Source organism: Olea europaea, chromosome 5 (assembly GCF_002742605.1).
Source record: "Olea europaea var. sylvestris chromosome 5, O_europaea_v1, whole genome shotgun sequence".
NCBI lineage: Eukaryota > Viridiplantae > Streptophyta > Magnoliopsida > Lamiales > Oleaceae > Olea > Olea europaea.
Window position 1 is genome coordinate 1,948,950 of NC_036241.1, and position 16,470 is coordinate 1,965,419.

The 16,470-nt window shown below is 35.3% G+C and overlaps 2 protein-coding genes across 3 annotated transcripts; one reads left to right on the top strand and one right to left on the bottom strand.

The window, feature by feature from the left end:
* The first annotated feature begins 5,126 nt into the window (after nt 1-5,126).
* LOC111394375 (glycine-rich cell wall structural protein 1.8-like) lies at nt 5,127-6,525 on the top strand. The gene is made up of 2 exons (XM_023020158.1): nt 5,127-6,069; nt 6,300-6,525. The coding sequence occupies exons 1-2, from the start codon at nt 5,178-5,180 to the stop codon at nt 6,314-6,316; spliced, it is 909 nt and encodes a 302-aa protein (XP_022875926.1). The 5' UTR covers nt 5,127-5,177; the 3' UTR covers nt 6,317-6,525.
* Nucleotides 6,526-9,834: 3,309 nt separating this feature from the next.
* Nucleotides 9,835-12,836, bottom strand: LOC111394914. 2 transcript variants are annotated; one of them, XM_023020962.1, is made up of 3 exons: nt 12,565-12,836; nt 10,017-10,199; nt 9,835-9,928 (listed from the first exon to the last, which is right to left on the bottom strand). In XM_023020962.1, the coding sequence occupies exons 1-3, from the start codon at nt 12,793-12,795 to the stop codon at nt 9,863-9,865; spliced, it is 480 nt and encodes a 159-aa protein (XP_022876730.1). In that variant the 5' UTR covers nt 12,796-12,836; the 3' UTR covers nt 9,835-9,862. The 2 variants fall into 2 exon arrangements, with proteins under 2 accessions (XP_022876730.1, XP_022876729.1); XM_023020961.1 differs by lacking the exons at nt 9,835-9,928; nt 10,017-10,199 and adding exons at nt 11,482-11,664; nt 11,752-11,934.
* Nucleotides 12,837-16,470: the final 3,634 nt, after the last annotated feature.

Below are 16,470 nucleotides of genomic sequence, written 5' to 3' on the forward strand. Positions count from 1 at the left end.
CTTGGCGCCACTTGACCCCGGCTTTAGGGGCCTCGCCTTCACAGTGGAGATTGCCTTAAGTATGGACGCCATGTCAGGAGCTGGGTACTCCTTCTTCTTAAACTTGTCTATAGAACACAGCACAAAAACATACAAGTGTGGGAACTTTGTACCCTTGGAGGCCATTAGTTCAAAATCGAGGAAATAGCGACTTCTGTCGATGAGATGGTCGAAGTGGCGAAACTTCAGAGGTCTCTTGTAAATGTCCTCTATCACTTCAAACTCCTCCCTACTCAGCTCGAACCTCATACTACTATCTGTAAAGGAAGCCTCAACAGTTAGGAAGATAAAAATTTTAATACAGATTACAAACTTGGGCTGGGAGACTCATGAGCTTCGTATTACTGGGTCAGTACTGTGCAAGCCAGGGCTTTGTCCCCCTCCACTGCCTGCTACCTGCCTCGCACCCAGAACCACGACTCCTTTCACTCTTTGATGGAAGAAGGCACTCCCACCACAAATGGTGTAAGAGCCCCTCAAGGAGTTAGGTAATACCACCCCCTAGACTTCTTCCCTATTACCCTAGGTTGGAATAGGGTCATGAAGACGTGGAGAGACATGTCCTTCCCAAGTGATACTTCCTTCCACAGGAAGTACGAGCCGACCAACTGGCTCCACCGGTTTGGTAGAACCTGGGTCGGTGACAACATGAACTTCCTCAGCACCGCCCTAAAGAAGGGGTGCAGAGGAAGACGCGTACTTGCCTTAAAGAGGTATTCACTCACCGCCACACAACCGGGCCTCGGATAACAGGCCCGCTCATGGGCTTCGGGAACTAACATTTCCACATAGCGAGGCACACAGTACCTCTCCCTAATCTCTCCCAGCCTCTTCCCTGTCATATTTGAAGGCACCCTAGATGCCCCCTACTCTTCGCTATAGTCTACTGGCTCCTCGGTCATAGAATACCTATCTACCTCGGAATCCCCCCTATGACTGACCCCATGGTCCAATGACGCTACAGTGACCAACTCTCTACCCGAAGTGGACTCCATCTCAGAAATGACTAAAAACGCAATAAAAGGAGGATTTTCTGTGAAAAATACCTCCTGAAAAACTACGCGAACAGAAAGTGTCGGAAAAGCAATGAACAGATAGCCTCAACGCTGGAATGTTTAAGTTCTAAGAGAAGAAATCAGATTGCAAGTGCTGAAAATCCATAAAAAGGGAGTTCTCTCGCCTTTTATAAAAGGCCGGGACGAACCCCCACCGTCAGATCGAAGCTCAATCAATCTGGACCCTTCATTTTAAATCAAATCCGAGGCGTAGAATTCAAACCTACGCCTTAAATTTAAGCGTGTCTCCTACGCACCTCATCCAACACGTCTGCTTCTAGAAGCTCCAGCTATTCTAATAATTACGATTTTAATTCGACGGCTGCAGATGCCTTGGAAGTTACAAAGATTTAGCCACCTTTCCTCGAAAACATTATCAAAATATCAAATCATTGGCACAACTGCCAAGGAACAATTATTGTCAATGAACCTCGTCTTCATTTTCAACAATCAGCCATCAAGTCTCGCAGACTCGATTTCCCAACCACCTCGGCTTCATCTTCAACATTCGGCCATCAAGCCTCGCAGGCTTGGTTTCCCAACCACCTCGGATTCATCTTCAACATTCGGCCATCAAGCCTCGCAGGCTCTATTTCCCAACCACCTCGACTTCATCTTCAACATTCGCCCATCAAGCCTCGCACGCTCGATTTCCCAACCACTTCGGCTTCATATTCAACATTCGGCCATCAAGCCTCGCACGCTCGATTTTCCAACCACCTCGGCTTCATCTTCAACATTCGGCCATCAAGCCTCGCAAGCTCGATTTCCCAACGACCTCGGCTTCATCTTCAACATTCGGCCATCACCTCGCAGGCTCGATTTCCCAACCACCTCGGCTTCATCTTCAACATTCGGCCATCAAGCCTCGCGGGCTCGGTTTCCCAACCACCTCGGCTTCATCTTCAACATTCGGCCATCAAGCCTCGCAGGCTCTATTTCCCAACCACCTCGGCTTCTTCATCATTCACCCACAACAACACATTTCTAACTCCAACCATGATATAAATATCTATACTTGGACTTGGGGGACTATTATTTGGGGTTAAAAAATTCTTTCAATTTTTACCCAACCCACTGACTTTATTTCATTAAAGTCCACGCATTACATAAATGACTATACTTGGACTTGAGGGACTATTGTTACGTGTTGTCATACTTGGCCAACCTACTTGGGCCTATGGCCCACTCAATCCAAACTACGTGGCACTCCAACCGAGGTGGCATGTATGGTCGAGGCCCATATACCGAGGCCTGTGAAAGTAGCCGAAGTCCATACGCCGAGGCCCATGAACCGAAGCTATGATGCGAGATCACCGAAAAGATAGCCGAAGCTCTAAAGCGGAAGTATTACGTGAGTGGTAAAAGCCTGAATCCGAAGTTGAAGCAGAAGCCTCCGAACCATGAAGGAACATCTTTCATGATCACTTCTCCCAAGGGATCTTCTACATAAAGATTTTATTTGAATGATTGATGGAATGTTTGTCATAAGTGTACATGTCAAATCTTGTCATTAGCATGGGGATTCTGCATAAACAATAAATACGCAGCAAGCTAGCAAGTCAAGGATGATGCCTACGATTAGATGTTTGGATTAAAGAGATAAGGCCACGTGCCACCTCATCCAAGGGCTGCGATTTCACATGTACCACTATAAATACTTCCCTTGTGTAACATTAAAGGGCTAATGCAAGAATCAATACAAGAGACCACACTTTACTCTCTCTTTTATATTATCTTGCAATACAATACGAGTTCATACATATTTACATGCACATTCATGAGCACCGATTGGTAATTATTGTACAATCGGATTATGAACATCCCGTCGAATTCCAAACATTCTCGTCCGGTGTCGTTGATCTACTCCCACGCCCCTGATCCGTTCGTCCTAGACTGTCCATGTGTCTTAGCGTGTAAGACCTTCGCTCACGTGTGCGCGAGTGGATCCGACATCTGTTGACAACATTTTTTGGGGTCAACAATTTTCATTTTTATTCCCAATCTTTATCTCATAAATTGTAGGGAGATAACCTGCTAACATTCTAAGAAAAGAGAATCCAAGAAGTTAAAATTTGTAAACCGCATTTAAGACAAATATATATTTGTTTTTCTTTCTACTCGGCAGGTAAATCTCAATGGCAAAAATGACAATATTATATTATATTGTAAGTTCACTCAACTAATAGTATAGGTCTCACTGCTAGAAAGAGGGTAACGCCATCTCCAGTGGGCACCCTTTTGCGGTAACATTTGGTGCAAACTTCCCTCCAATCGTTGCACTTTTTTTGCACCAAATAGTACAATGTCCGTTTTGTCTTTCTTTTTCATTTTTCAAAGATAATGGTTAAAGGTATTTGTATCATTTTCGTTCTATAATAATAATTAATTACATTATTATATAAAATAAATAAATAAATAAATAATTTAAATAAATACATTGTCAAAAATCGAAAGAATGAATAAAATAATAAAATACCGTTCATTTTGTTCAAATTTTGATGTAATGGTTGGAGATGAATTTTAGTTTCATGCAAAATTGTGCAAATTTTGGTGCATGAGTGGGGATGGCCCAATGAAGATGAAATTTTAGCGAATGATGACTTTTGTTGTTATTATCAATATTATTTTATAATTTTTTTTAAAATACATATTAAATTATCGACATAATTATTTATGGAAGATTTCCATTGATAAAATTCTGTTGCGCATACTTTTGTAATAATTAAAAAAATAATAAATTAAGTAACTTATCAACACAATTTTCAATCAATATTCCGTGGAAAACCATAGAAAAGAATAAAATTATTTTTCAATTGAAAATAAATTGTTGGTGTACTTCTTAAGTAATATTTAGAAAATATTAAATTATTAACAATAGAAAAATCTGTCGGAATGAATAAAACTAAATATCTTTTAAACATTTTCCTATAAAAAAATTGATTGGTAATTTTAACATTAAAAAAATTACAACTGAAATACATTCCATCTTTAATGATTTAGAAAATTAATTAAAGTACTTATCAAGCTTAAAAATTCAAAATAAATCATTTTGTTAACATGAAAATTGTGAAAAAAATGAAAAAAAAATAGTAAAATAATGTGAAATGTTCTGAAAAGAATGGCCAATGTGTTGTTGTGGTTCACAATAAAAAAATTTATATTGTAAAAGTGAATATAAATTTCATTTCATATTCTAAAATTTAAAAATTGGAACAAAAGCGAAAAGATATTTTATGTTGCTTAACATATCATATACTTTGTATTTATCGCTCTAATTGAGAATTGGGAAACAGACTGCTAGAAATTGCCTGAAATTGACAAATATTATGAAAAAGAAAAAAAAAAAAAAAATAGCGTTAGGGGAGAGAATGAATATACTATAGTCCAAAAATAATTATTTAATAACCACATAAAATAAAGAGTTTTATAAATCGGTTAAAAAAGAAATAAACTAATTAAGTAGGGACCAAGTAATTTGGCCAATTCTAAGGGATTTTCGCGTTATTTTTATAAAAATTTAAATTCAGCCCGAATAAGTAATTTAGAAGATATGTATCACCTAGCTCTAGCACTAAAATAAAGAGAGGTGGGTTTGGATCTTATCAATATATAAACATTTATTTTACTGTTACAGATTTTAAATTCAAGCTTAATACAAGAGAAGAAATTCTTAAACACGCATATTCTTCACATATAAGAACTATAAGATCACCCCATTCATTATGGTGCAACACTATATTCAAACTGTTCTTCTTTCGTTTGACGGGCGGATGTTTGATAAATCGAAGAGAGCTCTTAGCCTAACCTTGTAAGAAATTTGTAAACCAAATTAAAGACATATCCAAGTGCAGTGCAATTGCAACTTTTTATCAAAAGTTTGATGCAATAATAATTTCAGTTCATGTGCGAAACAGCACAAGCACACTATAGAGAATGTAATGGACCACTTTGTGGGACTAAAAACCCATTTCATTTTCTTGTTAGTCAATCTTCACAGTGAATGAACGCGGTTTTGCACCCCTATAAATGCCTCATTGATTCATGCAATGTAACTCATAAGTTCAAATCAAATCAATTTTTATGGCGAAGCATAGAGTTTTTAATGTGATTCTCTTTGTGTTTTTGGGTATAGGATTGTGTGCGGCGAGAGCCCTCTTCAATGTGGAGGGGGGAAGTGGTTATGGAGGTAATGGTGTTGGAGGAGGCGGTGGAGGGGGTGGAAATGGTGGTGGTGTAGTTGATCATGGGTACGCAAGTGGTGTTGGAAAGGGAGGTGGTAGTGGGTATGGCAGTGGAGGTATTGGAGAACATGGTGGGGGATATGGTGGGGGAGGTGGAGGTGGTAATGGTGGGGGCGGAGGGTATGCTAGTGCAGGGGAGATTGCCAGTGGACACGGTGCTGGCGGTGGTGAAGGAGGCGGTGCTGGGTATGGAGGTGGAGGTGCACATGGTGGTGGTGGAGGAGGAGGAGGACATGGTGGAGGAGAGGGTGGTGCTATTGGTGGTGGGAGACATGCTGGTGGATATGGTGGTGGTGATGGAGGAGGCAGTGGAAATGGCAAAGGTGCTACTGGTGGATATGGTGGAGGAGGAGGTCATGGAGGTGGTGGGGGAGGTGGTTCGGCTGGAGGAGCAGGAGGTGGTGGGTATGGCGGTGCTGGTGGGTATGGCGGAGGAGGAGGTCATGGAGGTGGCGGAGGAGGTGGTTCTGCTGGAGGAGCAGGAGCTGGTGGATATGGTGAAGGAGGAGGTGCTGGTGGTGGTGCCGGAGGAGGTAGTGAAGGTGGATATGGTGGAGCCGCTGGTGGGTATGGTGGAGGAGGGGGTCATGGTGGTGGAGGAGGAGGTGGTTCTGCCGGGGGAGCAGAAGGTGGTGGATACGGCAATGGTGGAGGTGCTGGAGGTGGTGCTGGAGGAGGCAGTGAAGGTGGCTATGGCTCTGCTGGTGGGTATGGTGGAGGAGGAGGTCATGGTGGTGGCGGAGGAGGCGGTTCTGCTGGAGGTGCAAGTGGAGGTGGATATGGTAATGGTGGAGGTGAAGGTGGTGGTGCCGGAGGAGCCCATGGTGGAGGCCATGGAGGAGGTGGTGGAGGTGGTGCTGGTGGTGGAGGAGGGTCTGCAGGTGGTGAACATGCCGGTGGATATGGAGGTGGTGCCGGGGGTGGCGAAGGAGGAGGTCATGGTGGCTATGCCCCTTGAAAGGTGGCTATGCCCCTTGAAAATTGGCTGTCGTAACTTCATTATCCAAATGGGAAACCCTTCTTATAATGAACATTATTTATCAAAAATAATTATACTATTGATATGTCCTTAAAGTTCGTAAAATTCATGCACTGAATTAGTGGATGGATCTTGTAATTCTTCTCTATTATGATATTCATGGAATGACATGTTAAGACATAATTTGAATAAATATTTTGCACGTCGACGTCTCTTTTTATTTTGTAATCTTATAATGTTATGTTCAATTTAGTTGCACTTAATAGGTTATAAATCATATTTGTTCATTTCCTTTTTATGTATAATATTTGTTTGTATGTGAAATTTTAAAATTCACTATTGACCACACTAATGATATCTTGTTGATACAAGATTTTTAATGTGTGGTTAAATTAAAGTTCTAATAATAATTGAAATTTCACTTCGAATATATAATGATAAATAAATCATATCATGAAAAAAATAATATATTTTATACTTGTGATTTTGTGATTTTCTAAAATGAAATTACATGGGTATTTTTTTCATATTTTGTTGATTTCAAGATTATCATATATAGTGATAGTGAATAGACCGGAAATTGAAGAGGCACAAGTGGTCATGTGGCCTTTCAAGAAGAAATCCGTTGTTATGCTTTTAAACTGTGAAGCATAGTATGTTGATACGGCATATTATGTTTGTCAACTAATTTGACTTATAATTTGTTAAAGGAAGTTCAGTTACAAGTAGATGATCCAATTGAGATTTTCACTGACAACAAGTCAGCATTATGGTTGACTAAAAAATTTGTTTCTCATGATCGAAGCAAGCAAATCGACGTGAAGTAAACTCTTGTTAGAGACCATGTTGACAAAAATTATATGGAGTTAAAGTTAGTAAAATTTGAAGATTTCACCAAGCCAATAGTTTGCTCTATGTTACGTAAATGGAGTTTTAAGTGGAGTTGTTAAAAGAATAAGCCCTGTTTGGCCCTCATTATTTGGGGCTATAATTTTTGGAATAGTGTTTTTTTAAAGAATATATAGTTGAAAAAGAATGAAAAGTTTTCTATTTACGTGTAATATTATTTTATGAAAGATTGTGTGATTGAAAATAATACAGAGAAAAAATTATAACGTGAAATAATGGTAGCCTAACGTGGCTAAACTTCATTTATTTAAATAAGCTAATTTTATGTCTTTTGGAATTAGCAACACATTTATTAAACACTACATTAATAAATTTATTCAAGCACCAGACGATTCATGTATATGGTATATACAAGATTATTTTGAGGAAAAAATTGCAATTAATGGTTGTAACCTCCATTAGATTAGATACATAATTTATAACAATTTCACTACATGTACAGAAAGAATTTGCCAGACGACTTACAAATCACACACAATTTATGGGGTGGGTGGATATATTTTTTCAATATAAAACTCATGTAGGACCAATCCCATGTGAATTTTCTAGATTTATTCAGTAGGAAAAATTCTGTACAAACAGATTTTTCCAATTTATAAAGCCTATAAAAGGCTAATGACTTAGTGACTTTCGATGAAATATGAAAATAGGTTGAGTGTTCCTCTCTTAAAAGTTGCTCCATCTCTAAATTTCCAACAAATCCACGATTGTACGTCTAGAGGCATGCCATACCGTCTCTTTTGTTTGTTGATTGACATCCTCTAATCTATGCACTATACAACTAATAAAAAATCCTATTGAATATAAAATCTTCTTTGATAAAATATTAGCCCCAATTTTCAGTAGATTTTGATAAAAATTGTTGAACTGTGTAGTTGAAAAGTTATGGGTCCTATAAAATGTATTATTAAAATTAATTGATGACTTTGACTTAAATAAAAATTTGAATTTTAAGTTGTACCAAATAGGGGCTAAGAACCACAACTTAGGTTGTTTGAACATATTTTGGGTACACTTGAAAATACTTGGTTTAAAATATTGATGCATTTTTACTAGAAAATGTTAAGAAGAGAGAGGAAGCGAACGGAAATTTAAATGATTTGTTGCGTTAGCTAAGTCCCTATTTGGTGTAACTAAAAATTTTGATAAAAATTTAAATTTAAATCAAAATCAACAATTAATTTTAACTGCACATTTCATAGAACCCACAATTTTTATCAATTTTTCAATTAACTTTTATTAAAATCTACTAAAAATCTCGTTTTAGCTACACCAGGGACTAAAAAATTTAGTTGATTTTGATCCATATAGCAATTCACAAAATGGAAAAGTAAAAACTAATTTATAAAGGATAATAGATTTTTTGACGGAAGAATGATTATAATAGGGAATGTCTTCTTTTAACTTGAGATGAAATGAAAATAAGAATATATTCGAACGAGTTCATCATAGCTTGTCATTCGAATTGTTTTAAATTTGTTTGATGGTATGTTACTTCTTAAATTGAAGAGAGCTGCATCACCTAACAATTAAAGAAAAGAAGTTAAATTTGTACCAAATTAAAGACATATCCTAGTGCAATGCAAATGTAACTTTTTATCCAAAAATAAATCATTAATTATTTCATTTCATGTGCGAAACAGCACATAATATTACACTAACATAAAATCTATATTTGAGAGTCTAATGGACCACTTTGTGGGACAGAAAGCCTACTTCTTTTTCTCTTTTTCAATCTTCAAAGTGCATGAACGCGCTTTTGCACTCCCATAAAAACCCTATTGATTCATGCAACTTAGTTCATAAATTAAAATCAAATCAATTTCCATGGCGAAATCGAGAGTGACTTCTTTGTGTTTTTGGGTATAGGATTATGTCTGGTGAGAGCCCTCTTCAATGTGGAGGAGAGTGGGTATGGTGGTGGAAGTAGTAGAAAGCATGGTAGTTGATACGGTGGAGGTGGAGGCGGTGGAGGTGAACACAGTGGTGGAGGAGGTGGCGGTGTTTATTGGCTACCCTAGAATATAGATAAAATTCTAAGATTGCTCTATTGATCACACTAATTATATCTTCTATCAATTTCTTGATACAAGAGTAAGAATTTGAGGTTGAACTGAAATTCTAACACAACCCAATCCTATGTGAACAAATGGCTTTGCATTACAGTCAAATAACAAACAAGCCCAAAATGTGGATCTAAGTTTTTGAATCATAGTAATTTGAGGAGGTATTGTAGGAACCTTAAAATTTTTTTGGCCAAATCCCATTTAATATAAATCTTTATAGAATATAAATTAAGAATAATGACTCACATAATTGGAACTTGTTCGGCTTCAATTCCAAGAAACACTTTGGTTACTTAGATTAGAAAGAACTTGACAGTATTAAAGGACGATAAGAAACTAAACTTTGTCCATAGTACTATTTATCATGCACTAAAATACGTAATACAAAAGTAACATAGTTTGTTATGGTTGCAAAACATAGAGTTATTTTCAATCTTCCCATAAACGAATAAACGTAGATTAGAAAGAATAAAGTTCCAAACATATAAAATTGCAGAATAAACTATTGATAAGGAAAATTTATACTGCCAAAATCTCCCAGCCTGATTCTTCTAACAAAAAACCAATAAATCAGCAATTTCCTTCGTTGCATTGCCATGAATGCGATATTTTCTTCAAGAAAATCTTCAGTTTCTTCTGCATAAATTTCATAGGAACAAATAGAAAATCTTAAGAAAGAGGGGGAAAAAAGCACTTAATTTCTTAGCATGCAAATAATTCTTACACAAAAATGAGAATCTGATTTTCTGCCTTTGGCTTTAGTTTTTCTCCTTTCTTGATTGCTTGATCCTTCAGCATCACTGTACTTCTCGGTGCTAATTCGCTCATACTTCCATTGCCTTGTTTTTCGAGGAAATCCCGAAAATAATAATTTGATCCTTTGCATTGGAAGTGACCATCTCCATTTCTGTTCACCACTTACATAAATATTAGGAAATAGCTATATTCATCGACTAGTTATTAGAATGATAGCGTTTTTGTGGTTTCATATATTTGTGCGATGGAGTGACAAATTGACGCGTTTTTCTTTAGTGATGAAATCTTCGACTTTTCCTTTTTTTTTTTTTTTTTCGATAATTCACTGATGACAGACATCAAGAATTGTCCCATACTCTTTTTTCCTAAAATGGTTTATAGAAATGAAGAGAAAGCTCCATCATCGAGTCAAGAAAGAAAATCACCGAGATCATCAGCTAAGGCCCCTAAAGAATCTCTAGTGCAATGCAAATGTAACTTTTTATCCAAAAATAAATCATTAATTATTTCATTTCATGTGCGAAACAGCACATAATATTACACTAACATAAAATCTATATTTGAGAGTCTAATGGACCACTTTGTGGGACAGAAAGCCTACTTCTTTTTCTCTTTTTCAATCTTCAAAGTGCATGAACGCGCTTTTGCACTCCCATAAAAACCCTATTGATTCATGCAACTTAGTTCATAAATTAAAATCAAATCAATTTCCATGGCGAAATCGAGAGTGACTTCTTTGTGTTTTTGGGTATAGGATTATGTCTGGTGAGAGCCCTCTTCAATGTGGAGGAGAGTGGGTATGGTGGTGGAAGTAGTAGAAAGCATGGTAGTTGATACGGTGGAGGTGGAGGCGGTGGAGGTGAACACAGTGGTGGAGGAGGTGGCGGTGTTTATTGGCTACCCTAGAATATAGATAAAATTCTAAGATTGCTCTATTGATCACACTAATTATATCTTCTATCAATTTCTTGATACAAGAGTAAGAATTTGAGGTTGAACTGAAATTCTAACACAACCCAATCCTATGTGAACAAATGGCTTTGCATTACAGTCAAATAACAAACAAGCCCAACATGTGGATCTAAGTTTTTGAATTATTAGTAATTTGAGGAGGTATTGTAGGAACCTTAAAATTTTATTGGCCAAATCCCATTTAATATAAATCTTTATAGAATATAAATTAAGAATAATGACTCACATAATTGGAACTTGTTCGGCTTCAATACAAAGAATCACTTTTGTTATGTAGTTTAGAAAGAACTTGACACTATTAAAGGATGTTAAGGAACTAAACTTTTGTCCATAGTACTATTTATCAAACATGCACTAAAATACGTAATACAAAAGTAACATAGTTTGTTATGGTTGCAAAACATAGAGTTACTTTCAATCTTCCCATAAATGAATAAATTGGCGAAAATAGTTGCATTTAAGATAATTTTTTTGAATAAAGTTCACCAAACATATAAAGTTGCAGAATAAATTATTGAATAGGAAAATTTAACTGCCAAAATCTCCCAACCTGATTCTTCTAACAAAAAACAAATAAATCAGCAATTTCCTCTGTTGCATTGCCATGAATGCGATATTTCCTTCAAGAAAATCTTCAGTTTCTTCTGCATAAATTTCATAGGAACCAATAGAAAATCTTAAGAAAGAGGGGAAAAAAGCACTTAATTTCTTAGCATGCAAATAATTCTTACACAAAAATGAGAATCTGATTTTCTGCCTTTGGCTTTAGTTTTTCTCCTTTCTTGATTGCTTGATCCTTCAGCATCACTGTACTTCTCGGTGCTAATTCGCTCATACTTCCATTGCCTTGTTCTTCGAGGAAATCCCGAAAATAATAATTTGATCCTTTGCATTGGAAGTGACCATCTGCATTTCTGTTCACCACTTACATAAATATTAGGAAATAGCTATATTCATCGACTAGTTATTAGAATGATAGCGTTTTTGTGGTTTCATATATTTGTGCGATGGAGTGACAAATTGACGCGTTTTTCTTTAGTGATGAAATCTTCGACTTTTTTTTTTTTTTTTTTTTCGATAATTCACTGATGACAGACATCAAGAATTGTCCCATACTCTTTTTTCCTAAAATGGTTTATAGAAATGAAGAGAAAGCTCCATCATCGAGTCAAGAAAGAAAATCACCGAGATCATCAGCTAAGGCCCCTAAAGAATCTAAACGTGAAATAAATAGATCTACACCTTGCCTTTTGTCCTTGAATTTTTCAAGGGCCTTTCTTTACGAACGAATTATCAATGAGAGAAAACAATATCTTTTTAGGGTTTTCATACTCTCGTTAGTTGATGAGTAACAAAACTATGTTCTACATAAACCTGCAACTTTTCTAATTTGTCACATTCAAAATCTCAATAATGATTCCACTATGTCTTTTTCTTTTTCACAAAATAGATAGTAGAAATGAATATAATCTTAATAGTAGAGAAAACCCAGATCACGAGCTAAGACTCCTAGACAATCGCTCGATAAATAGAGAAATCTATACCTTGTGTTTTGGCCTCGAATTCTTTTGGGGCCCTTGTGCAAGTGGATCATTACCATGCCTTAATTCTTGAGCATATTCAAGGAGTTGCCTACGACGATCATATCCTGCAGTCTTGGAACAAAATGGATTTGGATTGATCATCTTGATGGAGCCATTTTTTCTATTTGGTGAAGGAATTTGTGATGATTCAATGTAGACATTGATGATAACCCCTTTGGTAAATGGGTTCATTTTTCTTTCACTGTTTTTATGCTGAAATTATGGTAAGTGTGCATTTTTATTTGTGTATTTCTGCTTATACTTGGCTCGAGGTAGCTAGAGATATCAAGATAGATAGGTATTTTTCAATTCTAAGGGTTACTGGCCCAAGCGTCACAGAAATGTTCTCAAGGCCCACGAAGATCTTTGAATGAATTGGACCAACCTACTTTACATCTTTATAGGTGGCGTATCTATACGTGGAACTAGACATTAGTTTGGGTTAAAACTCATAAGCAGTTCTACGTGATTGACATTTTGAATGACATGCTAGGTGAAGGGGTGGACGCGGACATTTTACATTAGGGGATCACAATCAAATTTTTAAAAAAAAATTGATGAATTTTTTTTTATTACTTTATATGGGTTATAAACTGTTATACTATTTTTTCATTTTAATTACTTTTACATCTAAATTATATATATATTAAATTTTTTACCATTTTTAGGATTTTTTTTATTATTATTGTTACTTTTTCCTCTTAACCAATTAATTTTTTTAAAAAAAATAATCCAATAAATGTCAATTTTTTTGCAGATATAAAGATAATCAAAATGAAAAAGTAGTATAACAATTTTATAACCCCTATAAAGTAATAAAATTTTTATTAAGAATTTATACGTCAAAAAAAAAAAATTGATGTCATACCACATATATATATAATTTCCTAATAAAATTATGTAAATTGTATTGAAAAATTTTTCACGCAAAAATAATAAATATTAATAAAATAATTGATTTTTTTTTCAAAAAATACGAGTTATACGTCTTATTTTAGCATACACGTTAAACATACGTTTAACTATTTTCGATATTCATTTAGATCATTCGATATGTTTATAATATAGTTTTCGAAATAAGCTTCGAGATGATATAGATGATTTATGGATATGACTAGCATATAATCATAAAAAAAAATTTAAGTTAACTTGTTATTGAATTTCCCGAAATATTTGTTTGGAATTGCCTATTTTGACGCGTCATAACATTTGTTACGATTGGTCATTTCGTACGACGTTAATGACATGAAAATAATAGGATGTGAATACTTCAAAATAATATTAAAAATGTAATATTTCAATTTCGTTTGATTCATAGTGAGCATGAAAACTAAGACCAAAAAAAAAAAAAATGAAAAAACTGGAGGGTCAAGTGACTCTAGGGAACCCCCCTTGAGTTCGCCCCTGGCTAGATGAGACGTTATCCGAACAAATTGACAGATGATCACACAAACGTAAAATTAAAATTCTTATCAACCTTCGTGGCAAATCCGACTAATTTAAATACCAAACAAAAGTCAATTGCCTTATTCTTTTGGATACGTGGTTTTAGTTTGATGCCGTTCGAGTAATATTTTGTAAAAGACATTATGAATTAATATTCAATTATTCGCTTGTTTTAATTTGTTACAATAATCTAAAGTTCCATGATTGTATAGGATTCACAAATTGTATACTTGATGGTTCAAGTATAGTGAGATGCAGTTTGACATGTGATCAAAATATAATATTCACAATCGGAACATAAATTTGGACGATTTATGTTAACAAGATTACATTGTTCTTATTGATATTTGTTTGGATTTGAGAATAAGGATAATGATGTGTTTTAGTGTACATTGAACAAGACCATGTAGATGACTCATTTTATGATCGTTTGAAATGAGACTTTACTTGATCGTCGAACGAATTGCCTAAATATTGAGCGAGTAATGTACCTTTGATAGTTATTTGAAATACTAGTGATTGAAGTCTTAATTGGAAGAACGATTTGATACTTTTGGAATCAAGACAAAATAGTTAGAGATCATTTACTTACAATAATGTAATATGTTAATAATCACGATGAGACGATCGCGACTTTGAAGCATACTCTATAGGTAATTTGAACTTGAACTCAGTAGTTCGACAGTCGAATCATTGAACTCTATGTTATGATTTGTTCACTACGAAGTTGCCTTATAAAATTAGATCTTAGAGTGCTATACATGTTAGAAAGGCAAAACAGTCATTTTGTCCGTTTCAACATATTAACAATTAAATGGAGTTGACTTGTGAAATGATGATTAGAAACATCTATTGGAGTTTGGGTGTTATGATTTCGGTTAAGTCCCTCTCTAGCTCTAAAATAGGTGTGAGATTTAATTGGTCTACTATAATAAAATTCAAAGAAAATTCGACAATTATGAAAACCTAATTGAGTATTATAAATATGCCTTTTTGTGGACACACTTCTCAATATTACGTTTAGCTACATTTTCTCATTTTTCCCAAAAAAGGATGTACCTAAAGGTGAAGAGCAAGATAGAAGATCTAAAGTAGGAAACTTTGGCTAGAAAGGTAGGAGGCCATTTAAAGCTCCATCAAGTTTATTATCTTATTCCTACGTGTCAAGGATTTATAAATAGATCCTATGATTGAAAATCTGGACAGATTTTCAAAATTTTTGGGCGACTTTTAAGGCAATTTTTCGGCAACTTTTGACCATCAAAACTATCGAATTTTGATACCATTGGAAAGCCCACAATGTCCTCTTCAATTACCATCCAAAATTTCTCCATAACTCCAAAGGATTCGGTCGGAATAAACCTACAAAATCAACATCTTGGAAAGGCGAAAATCTGGACAAAGTTCGGGATGCTGATTTTGTGGGTTTATTCTGATCAAATCCTTTGGAGTTATGAGGAAATTTTGGATGGTAATTGAAGAGGACATTGTGGGCTTTCCAATGGTATCAAAATTCAATAGTTTTGATGGTCGAAAGTTGCCGAAAAATTGCCTTAAAAGTCGCCCAAAAATTTTGAAAATCTGGGCAGATTTTCAAAATTTTTGGGCAACTTTTAAGGCAATTTTTTGATCGAATCCCTTGGAGTTATAATGAGATTTTGGATGGTAATTGAAGAGGATGTCGTGGGCTTTCCAACGGTATCAAAATTCGACATTCTTTGTGGTCGGAAGTTGTTGAAAATTTGCCGTAAAAGTCGCCCAATTATTTGAAGAGACGGGTGATGAATGAGTAATTATATGAAAAGATGAGTGAGCATTCAGTAATATGTGAAAGATGAGTGAGCAAGTAGTAATCAAGTGTAAAGTTCAGTGATTATTGATTAAATTTACTCTGTAATTAAATATAAAAATCAACACGTAGAACTCGTCATTAGTTCTGGTCCCCATTACCGAATGAAATTGAAATAAAAAATGCAATCATATTAAAATGCAATGAAGTTGGGTGACTCAAGTGTCATTTTCGTACGATAATCATATCTTACCTTCAAATGAACTGACGGTCGATCTTCTTAGTTGACCATTTTTTTTTTAAATCTTTAACCTTAAATAAAAGTACTAGCACCTAATTGAGAAACACTATTTATCCTATGAATAATGGTTACAAAGAAATAATATTTCATTTTCATAAATCTACCACATTAGTTTGCACGTTTTATTTATAATGAGTGAAAAATAGTATTAAGAGAATGGTCAACTTAAATAAAAATTTCTCCTAGATTATAAAGCAACAATATTGAATACATAAGTATATATTAAATCTAGTTGTAGTCGTTCGAACATGCACAAATGAATATAAAAGTCAAGCGGCAACGACTATCATCAACTACTACTTTCAACTGCTATCAATGATGATATTGACGA

Bases quoted from the DNA above. Each gene is read 5' to 3' on its own strand.
- LOC111394375 (XM_023020158.1), top strand. From the start codon at position 5,178: ATGGCGAAGCATAGAGTTTTTAATGTGATTCTCTTTGTGTTTTTGGGT.
- LOC111394914 (XM_023020962.1), bottom strand. From the start codon at position 12,795: ATGAACCCATTTACCAAAGGGGTTATCATCAATGTCTACATTGAATCA. The intron at 10,200-12,564 runs GTATAGATTTCT...AGTGGTGAACAG, and splicing joins ATTCGAGGCCAAAACACAAG to AAATGGAGATGGTCACTTCC. The intron at 9,929-10,016 runs GTAAGAATTATT...AAATTTATGCAG, and splicing joins AATCAGATTCTCATTTTTGT to AAGAAACTGAAGATTTTCTT.